Source organism: Callionymus lyra, chromosome 16, assembly GCF_982586985.1.
Source record: "Callionymus lyra chromosome 16, fCalLyr1.hap1.1, whole genome shotgun sequence".
Lineage (NCBI taxonomy): Eukaryota > Metazoa > Chordata > Actinopteri > Syngnathiformes > Callionymidae > Callionymus > Callionymus lyra.
Genome location: NC_141833.1, coordinates 4,197,851 through 4,208,191, shown reverse-complemented (window position 1 = coordinate 4,208,191; position 10,341 = coordinate 4,197,851). Strand labels below are relative to the sequence as shown.

General features: G+C 38.6%; 1 protein-coding gene across 1 annotated transcript; it reads right to left on the bottom strand.

Annotated features, from left to right (window-relative positions):
* Positions 1-186: 186 nt before the first annotated feature.
* LOC148063292 (tissue factor-like) lies at positions 187-5,635 on the bottom strand. Its single transcript, XM_087811855.1, has 7 exons — positions 5,435-5,635; positions 3,235-3,358; positions 3,074-3,163; positions 2,089-2,180; positions 1,850-2,028; positions 1,323-1,485; positions 187-1,261 (listed from the first exon to the last, which is right to left on the bottom strand). Exons 1-7 carry the CDS (start codon positions 5,493-5,495, stop codon positions 1,110-1,112), a joined length of 861 nt encoding a protein of 286 aa, XP_087667981.1. The 5' UTR covers positions 5,496-5,635; the 3' UTR covers positions 187-1,109.
* Positions 5,636-10,341: the final 4,706 nt, after the last annotated feature.

The window sequence follows — 10,341 nt, the reverse complement described above, 5'->3', positions numbered from 1 at the left end:
TTGGTGAAAACATACTGGTCACGGTCGGGGTTGTACCCATGAGCTCCTCAGTGATGTCTGATTTGGCTCTGTATCAAAGGAAAGACTTGTAACCACTGTTTCGACTTTCAACCTATTCCTGGCCAAGGACATTCTTCTTTCACTCCTAAGTGGATATCTTTTGAAGAGAAGGAAAGGACGATGATGATCACTGATAGGCTTTATTTCTCAAGATTCACCCTATAATACATGATATAATTCAGACAATGACAAACTTAAAATGGATAAACTAGTTTTCTCCCAACCATCATGTATTGAGTTATGGAAAAATATAAAAACAAACAATACAAACAAGCAGAAAAAACATTAATAGCATTCGTCAGAAGTACAAAGAGATGTGTAGCTTTTGTGTTAGTGTTGCAAACACATCTGTAATGATTGAGACTCTCACTCAAATCATTTCAGCGGGAACACAGATGTTCAGTGTGGGACTTTTTTTTCTTTTTTTTATTCAACCAAAACAACTTTCAGGAAGTAGGATGAAGGAATAACTTCAGCCGCACTTTAAGTGCATGAAAAATACATCTTAATTACTTCGAACCGGCAGGAGTACAAGACTGGTTTCTCTACAACAAGATATTCCCAAATACAGATTTTCTTTTGGTTTTCTGTATATTTTTTTTACTAGTAAACGTGTCCAAACCAAACATCATGCTGTGTCAAGAATCACATGCTTATATGATTTTGCAGAAAATCCAGCCTTTTTCTCAAACAAAACAACTTTAAGGCGGTAATAATCAATACAACTGAAATTACGTAAATTGTTTTTTTTTGTTTTTTTTCTGGTACAAATGCTCACATACAGGTACTACTTCTGTACCTGCTTAGATAGTAAAGCCAATCATACATATCTGGTAAGCAAAAACAAGTGCCATTACAGAATAATAAAGGAAGTCCTTGTAAGTAGTAGGAAAGTTTTCAATCATTTCCAGCACATAATACAACAACAAATACTCACACACGTAGAGACCCACACTCAATTCTTCATTTGGATGGGAGTAAAAGTCGACCACATCACACAAAAGTCCAGCTCCCTGAGATTGACACACAGACTGTTGCTCCGTGCTGCTCTACACAACGGTCGAGGTGAGAACGATCTGTTGCTGGGGTCTCTGTCGCTGCTTCTTCCGACAGACGCAACAGAGGACGATGACAACGACGATGACAACGACGAGGACGAGCAGGAAGCAGAGTATGCCGAGCACAACTCCGATACTCAAGGCTGAAAACGACACAGAGCAGTAGTACGAATCCAGTCCAAAGTGCCGCGTGTGTGTGTTTACCTAGCCTGATGTTTTCCTGTGGTGTGCACTGCTGCATACCCCATGCCCCCTCCTGGGCATTTGCGGGTCTAGATGGGATGTAGGCTGCTACCATGAAGCAGTAGCTGTCTCCTTCGTCAAGGCCATAGATTTTTGCTGTGCTGGAGTCCGAGATGACGTCCCTCTGTAGCCCAAAACAGATTCCATGTAGTTTAATTGCCTCTGCCATTGGAACCATTTCACACAGAAGGCTGTGAGCTCAAGTTGAAATCACCCCTCAAAGTGCCTCCTTACACTTGTTGGGAGTCCTTTTTATCCACCTAGTCGGGCACAGAATTGGTTTGACATATGCAAACTTCTATTGAAGTGATAGACTGTATCTTTAATTATTTTCCACTGCTTATTTCCTTATCAGGGTCTGGCCCATCCCAGCTGCTCAGGGCAATAGGTGGGGGTCACCATGAAGAGGAGATACAACCAGTCGCACACACAGCACACCAATGGACCCGAGAATCATTGATGTATGCTTATATTTCTCATCCAAGTACCTTCCCTGTGCTTTGAGATTTGTAGTATCTGATCTTGTACTTGAGGTCATGTTTGAGGATGTTTCTGATGGTTTGCTGCTTCCCCTTCCTGTGTATGCTGGTCAGAGGGTCACTGATCACCACCATCACACTCCCGTTCCCTGCAGGCTGGACGCTGAAGTCCACAGCGCTTATCTCACCTGTTGGAAATCACACTCTTCAAATGTGTTTCTATCATGTCTGGATAATGGTGGACTTACTCTCTCTGTATGGATTAAACTCTCGTGAGACGGTGTGTACGAACTCCGGTAAGTCGTCGTTGTGCTCCGTCAGGATGTCAGCGGAGTAGGTGCTGTCAGGGAGAAATGTTGTGCCAGGAATCATCATAAATAAATACATATAATAATATTAGAGTTATATCTCTGCCATTAAAATAAATAAGCAGAGAAATAATCAGTCCAGCTCCAAGACCACTTTTACAGATCAATGACTCCTGAGTCCGATATTTCTTCTTTTCTGGTGTCCCTTATAATACATTGTGTGTATTGGCAAGAACCTGGTGATACAATATGTATCACCATACAGGGGCATCAACAGAATTCTGTACAAACAAGGATACATTTGTATTAGTACTGCAGTAATGATAATACAATTTACTTATATAAGTAGTTACTACTTTGTTTTGAAAGCTTATTTTGCCCAGAAAACGGCTTTAAAAGCTGCTGGAGTCATCTGTATCCTTTTGTCCCCAGTCACGGGATCTAATTGTTCCTTTAGCTGCGAAGGACGTAACAGTGGACTATCTCCTGGAAATTTAACAGCAACAAAAAAATGCTGTGAATATTTGCAAACATTTTGTAAACAAAAAAACATAAAAATGTCTATTTTACAGACTATTGAACAATAAACTATTAAAGAACGGAAATACATAAATAAGATTTGAAAGCCAATAAGGAAAAAATGGTTTAAGTAAAAATGGATGTAAAACGAGCGCTGTTAAGTATAATATATCGGTGTATTGATATTTTCACACACTTCACAGTATTCATCATTTTTATTTATTTTCAGTTTTTTAGTATGTAAGTTTTTATTCAGAGCTAGATCTACCACACATATTTATATATAATAGTTAAATATGTACATAGTTTTCTGTTGAACTGAAAGCTATACTTGCTAGCTTAGCTTGAACCACCAGCATGTTGTACTCTAGCAGGAAGTACAGTACATGGTCCCTTTTTCCCATACCTGCTGAGCGGTTCAAGGTCATCAGTCATATCACACTCCGAGTCAAAAATTTGGTTACATTCAGCACTTTGTGTCCAATCTCCACCATCTCTGAAGATAAACAAAAACAAAAAGGTTCAAAATCAAGGGTTAAAGGTGTGTCTGCGCAGACATGCGCTCACCTGGAGAACAGCACCGTGAATCCCTCGGGAAGGTGGTCCCACTCCTTGTATGTCCATTTGAGAACAGTCTTGAAGTCCACAGAGACCCAGCGGATGTTTTCTGCTTTAGCTGTTGATTGTCCATCTGACACATCAAGAAGAAAACTTTATGAGGCTAAGACGCGTAAAGAGATATCAAGGAATGTATCAAAAAGTTAATACATTTAAATCTGGACGAAGCCCACGAAACAAAAAGGGTAAATGGGACTCACAGTTCGACAGTACAATAGTCCATAAAGTCAAGGAGTCCACAAAAATAATGGTGTAGATCATGTTATAAGAATATCAGTCCAATGATTTAACCTATAAAGTGATTCTTACTTCTACTTTGAATTTTCTTAATTGAAATGCGGTTTGTACAGTTGTTTTTTAAGAATTTAGTTATTTTTAAAATAATTCAATTTAATATTTTCTGCATTGGAAGGTTGCATTTGTTGTCTTTAGAATAATTGATTTATTAAAGTTGAGAATTCTCAAGAGGTTTTTTTTGTACATATAATGTATAATAATAATAATAATATAATACATTTGATTTTGTAATTTGAATAATTCAAAACGCTTTTTTACTCAACATCTGTAGCCTTTCAAATTGAATGAAAGAAGGTTGGTAAAAGTGCAAACATATTTAAATTAAAAGGCTACGAATGAAAAAATATATAAATGTCCTTGAATATAATATATATTGTACTTGTATATAATGTAATGTTCTTGAATGATTTAAATGTGAATATTCAAATATATAACTCAAACTAAAATATTTTGGATTTATATGGGCCTTATTAAACTCAATTATAAAAAACAAAACAACCTCTGAATATACTTATTGTTTAATTAAAGTATTCAATAAAAACAAATTCAACCTTTCAATATTTTAATAATAATTTTTTTTAAGGTTACACTTAGAAAATACTATTCTGATGGCACTGATATACAATCACCTCTAGGGTGTAATTTCATGAAAATATCAATAATGATTAATAGTTTATTATTTAAAAGAGTCTTGAAAAAATCTTATTTTGAGTCATGTCTGAAACAAGCTTTTCTTGACACATCATGTGGTTTTAAGGCTGTAAGATGAATCATCTTGTTGCTCAACTAAACTGTAATGAAGCCAAATCTGCTTTATTGTAAACAGATTAACCTCAAACTCACACATCTATAACTGATCATCAAATACAAACAACAAAGGATAAAGGACCAGTGTGCTGTTCAAACAGAGGTTTCAAATGGTTTGATGAGACACTTGTATGCCTGTCGCCTCCCTTAGGTCATTCATTATTCAGTATCAAGGCAGCCATCATTCTATGATGTGGACAAACGACGTCAACTTCTATTCCTATGACACTGTCAATCTCTCTGGTGATGAAGACACCGTGAGTCAGAAGCCACATCCTGTTGCCGCCTGGTGATGATTAAATGGAGAGGTCCATTTAAATCCGCATGCTAACTGAATGAGGAGATCTTCAGGTATGTAACACTTGTTAGGGAATTTGCAGTTTAGCCTCTCGCTATAAAACAACATATTCCCCCCAACACTGGAGAGTCCTTGAGTGTCACATGACCATCATGCAGCAGTGGAGTCTTCATTTATACTGAGAGACGTTTTGCACAAACCCGAATCTGACGCAACGAGAGCATTTGTCTAGTTAATTAAACAAAAGTGCACTGTGATAATTGTAGAACTGAATTTCCGTAACGGTTTTTACGATATTCTGAAACCAGGGGGCGCCAGAAACACAAGATTTAAATCCTGCTGATTGGGCCTTTAATATTTGGAATTAAAGAATAATGAAAAATGCTCCACATTGTGTTTACTATTTTTTTATTGGCGCGGAATTAGAGCTGTATTAACTTCTGATTGTTACACACAAATGACCTTCCCTAACACAGCGATATACAGTATCACTAACATGTGTTACTAATATGCGTTGTACGGTTTCAATTATTCCTTGAAGAAACAAGAGTTACTGTCCACTTGTTCTAGTCATTTCTCATTTGTGTGGTTCTAACACACAGTATTTATTATTAGTCAACATAAATAACTGTCCACTCAAGAACTATTTGTGTGTCTAAGTGTGTGTAGAAAACAGTGTGTGCAACAGTCTAATGAGAAGCACATGAGTCGTCCTGAACTCTGTTACATAAGGAACCTGGTATTTACCTGCAGCTGCGAGCGTCCAGGCACAGAGTCCCAGAGAAAAGAGAAACGTGATACAGGCCATGTTCCCGTCCGTTACTCCGACGTGGATCACACATAGACCTTCCTCTGGGTTTCAGCTTCAGCCGCCGCTTGACTGCGTGAGAGAGTGTGGGAGCCGCGCTCCAGGGATCTTGGGGTCCGCTCAGGGTTCCGCCTTTCTGTTCCCACCCACAACAATGACTTGTTCATCTTGGAATCCCTCTGAGCAACATGGACTTAAGCAACATGGAAGTGAGTGAGCAGATGAGACACAATTCTTCCTAAAAAACATTTATTTTTATGAGCTTCAGCGACGACGCTGAAAACTCGAGCCCCGTTTCTCTGGCAACCATTAAGTTTACATTCCTCAGTGGAACAGGGAGATCAGTGTGTGTGCAGGGCTGATGGAGGGAAACCAAAAATGTTTACGCTCTTCTGTCTGCTTTCAACACTCAGCAAAGCAAATCAAATGTTTCCTAACCTCAAGTATGTAAATAGTCATTCAGCTTCCAGTAAAGAAAATTTAAAGTTTGTTTCCTCTGCCAAGGAGGTACGTGTTTGTGTCTGTCTTTTGGCAAAATAACTGAGGAAATATTCACATCAAACAGATTCAGGGAAGGATTCTCAACTACGACAGAATCAAACTCACAAAATCAATCCGCTAAGAGTCAGAGTTTCATTTGTAATTAATAAAAAACGACTAATGTGACGATGAGTGATTATTTTTTTTGGGTGAATTGAAGAAACAATCTGGAATAATATCCACAATGACCTTGTCGTCACAGTCTGGTCGACTCTGACACATTTACAAGTGAAAACCCCTGAAGATATTGTCTTGTTGGATCTCCTCGAGGCCACACTCGCACACCCACAAACACACACAGACACACACAATCACACAGACAAACAAATTCACACACACATGTAAAAATCCCAAGAACACAACCAGATAATCACTTGAATACACGATCACAAACATGTACACAAAAAATCACAACGCGCAAACACACACAGACACACGCACACAACACACATGCAAACATAATCACACACGCAACCACACAGACAAACATATTCACACACTAACACAGACACACGAAAAAATTCCAAATACACAATCACAAACACGCAATAATAATCACACGAACACACAAACCAAATGACGCACACATGGACATAGAGGCAAATAAAATGATCACACGCACAGACTCCCTAGATCACAAACTTATGTGGTGGCAGGATGGGCCCAGAGGAAGCAGAAGCATCATCATCGACTTCTTGAATACACAATCATTTCATAGACCGTTCAAGGAGCGCGGCGCCCCTCGCCGTAAGTTACGCGATTTCCCGGCGATCGAACTAATACGTCAGCAGTCCAGATGTTTACTCTCTAAAAGTCCCAACATCTTCCAGATAAGTAAGTCTTGGCCGTGGGCCCATCCTGCCATCACAAATCACACACACATATTTTCCTAAGTGCAAACACACAGACACAGGAACACACAAAGACATACACAACCACACCACAAACATCATGACACACACAATTACACAAACAGGTGGAGAGAAGATAAACATCCTCCAGGTTCACACATCAGTTAAGCTCGGTCTAGACCTGCATTCAGAAACCCTTGAGAGCCGCAGAGGAATGCAAGTCCAAAGATAACGTGTAGACACAAGAAACAATCAGAACTTTCAGTGGAGATGTTGAGTCTATACCTGGCATGTATTCACCTGACAGAGAGAGTACAGTATCATAACATCCCATTACGCACAACTTTGCTCTGTTGTTAATAATTCAAGCTCATCCTGTGACATTCATGGTGCGGAACGTTGACTCTCTTACACATCGGTGCATGAACATCGCAGCTTTAAGTCCGTGATGACCAAATATGGCAACAGTTCTGGATTGACTGAGGGAATACTTACTAGAATATAGTTGAAAATTTGTTATTGGTCCTGAGAAAAAATGAACCATGGCCTGCGAATGAACTCAAGGGCCACGAAAATATATAGACCCTTAATGACCGAGCGGGGATTGTGGGGAAGTTCTCAGCTTGAGACTTTCCACCAGTTCCCATGAGATGATGCCTTAAGAAAAAAATGTAAAGCAACATTTGAAAGAGAGAAATTACTTTTCTAGTTAATTCAATATATAAACCACCTGCTCTGCCACATGTCACTTTTATTAAAAGATAGTTCTGATGTTTTGAATCTCAAAAATCATATCATAAAACCCGGTAATATACGTGTATGTCCGTCGCACACAGTGGCCTGTCTTGACCTCAACGCCTTGTTTCCACAACAACCATGCGGTTATCATGATAACAGGGATGCTGGAGCTCACATGTGCCATTTTGTCGGTTGCTAGGTAACATAGTGGGGTTTGATTTTTAAAACAAAGAGCCTCAGAAGCATAGCAAGGGTGAGTGACGGTGAGGAACAGCACTGGCTTTCAACTGGCAATGATTCCTCTGATCTATTTTTCTCTATAATCTGTGTATATTTACTTGAAAAACTGCTAAATGTGTTAATGTTACCTGGGTAAGGCCTATTTCAGATTATTTTTTGGAAACTCAAACGCGTAAATTGCTGATTCACTAGGATAAAAACATTTCCTGCTTTCAGTGCTAAATCCAACCACGAGGTGAAATCCTGGACCATAATCCACCTCTCCAAGTGCACTTCAGTACAGAGACAAACCAGGAATCGTACAACTCCACATCTCAGATCTCGAAACAAAACAGACTCGCCCTGAGACAGAATCTGTTATTGTCTAGAATCTAGATCAGTCTTGAAATTACAAACCCGTGGGCCATTTAAGGCCTGCAAGTTGATATTGTGCAGCCCTTTATTTGATGTGTAAGTTATTATGAGTGAAGGGGTAGAGCAAGGGATTCCATCTTTGTACAATATCAGATGGTTCAGAAGCAAAAAGACTGTCACATGATATTGTATCAATTACACAGCTTTTATGAAATGGTTAATATGCAACAGATTTGTTAATAAATATAAAACAATTTGACAAAAATAGCCAAGATTCACAGTGAGACTACAAGGACATCCATCACGAATTCAAAATTAACTTAAAAATCAAATTGAAGCCTCTTACACAATGTATCTTGGTTATTTGAGTCCATTTGTAAAAACAGAGGATCAATAGTTGGTGAACAGAGGATTAAGACTGTTGAAGCCATATAGACTATGGAGAGACTCACTTATAAATTGAGAATAAAACATCAAAATTTTGCGAAAGACTGGGGGAAATGGCCTGAATATCAGCATCATCAGCGATGAGTGCACTGGGACGGTGGGTTTGACTGAATTTAAACAGAGGTATTTTCATTGATTAGTCAAGTATTATAAGAATGCATACTACCTTGATTTATGTTGGTATGGAGTAATGGACTTGATGTTCCACATTTTCAATATACTATACAATACATGTAGAAAATATTGACACTTCACGGATATATTTTGGTTAATTGATTAATACTTTTTATGTATTTCTTTACCTGGCGTGTTCAAACACTTTGTGGCTAAAAAACATACAATTCCTTGTTTTTATTAAATGGCAGACATGTTGAGGATTTCATAGTTATCAAGTTAAAAACAAGAAAAAATCAAATTGAAGAAAGACCCCCAGCCCAGCCCAGATGAGTTTAAGACACTGGTCTATGAATAAAGTTTCCAATTCATGATCATTGGATGTTTGCTATAATCATCAGCCAGTCTACATGACATCTAAAAAAAATACTTGATAAAGACTGACTAAATATCTTGTCGGAATTCTTCGTTTGGGTTGTCTACCATTATTTCACTAAAAAAGGGTGATTTCACTATTTAGCTCAATCACTTTGACTAATGTCCTTCTGCTAGCAGTAAGTAAAACTAGAAACCATTGGATCATTCTTTAACCCTTTTTTTTAGTGGAAATTAAAAGTATCTGCCCAGAAGGTTCTGTTAGGTGTCTAATGATGCTTTTAAAGGTTGGTTCCTGTCGTCTCTATGAGCTAATAGGTTGTATGTCCGGGTTCTTCATCCTTCTTCATCCACCAGAGAAATCTTCTCTCCTGGATCTTCTGCCTCTTCTTTAAAAGGCATGAGGTCCTACTGGTGAGTTTATTTTCTCATGTAAGGGATAACTTGCTGTCTTGTCATTTATGAGACAATTTCCAGATCCGAAACCGACATAAGGTAGTGAGTTAAAAATGCAAAGGGTTATAAAAGTCAAAGCAGTCTGCATTTGCTAGTTGTCTTACCTCTTTTTATTGTTCTTCCTTGCTCCACAAAAGGAGCTACATTATACAGGAGTTAAAGAGACACAGAGAGGTGCAGTTGTTTCCTGTTTTTCCCGTTTTGTTTTGTTTACCATTTTTCGGTTCTGTTATGTGGTTCTTTTTGCTCTCGATAGAGGCAGGTGCTCACGACTCTAGTGATTGAGTGGCTATAACCTCCTCCTTTAAGGAAAAAGCTGCCAGATCATTGAGCAGCCTGACAAGGCACCATTTTTCCATCAGGATCTCTTGCCAATATTTCCATGGACGGTTCCATGGTTCTCTGACATTGTAAGCTGTCTCGTCTCCAGTCCAGCCCCTGACTACAGTTCTTGAGTTTTGAGCATTCTTTGTTTCATGTTTGCCCTTTGAAAGTATCTTTTGGAGTTTTTATTTGCCGGACGCTAAAAATTCTGTATTTATTTTCATATATAGTCGACGAATAAAGCTGTTTCTCATTCTGATTCTGGAGGTGGTAACAATCTGGTCTAGACCATCTCTGTCAGTGGCATCATCATCAGCCTGATGCTAATGATGTTAACTATTCATCAGTGTACTGAGGTAGTTTCAGTGGGCCAACGTGGTTCTCCTGTTTTTCTTTTAATACATTTT

Excerpts from the sequence above, each read along its gene's own strand:
- LOC148063292 (XM_087811855.1), bottom strand. The coding sequence starts at position 5,495 with ATGGCCTGTATCACGTTTCTCTTTTCTCTGGGACTCTGTGCCTGGACG. Across the intron at positions 3,359-5,434 it reads CTGGACGCTCGCAGCTGCAG|ATGGACAATCAACAGCTAAA; the intron begins GTAAATACCAGG and ends TTGATGTGTCAG. Across the intron at positions 2,029-2,088 it reads GTTTAATCCATACAGAGAGA|GTGAGATAAGCGCTGTGGAC; the intron begins GTAAGTCCACCA and ends GATTTCCAACAG.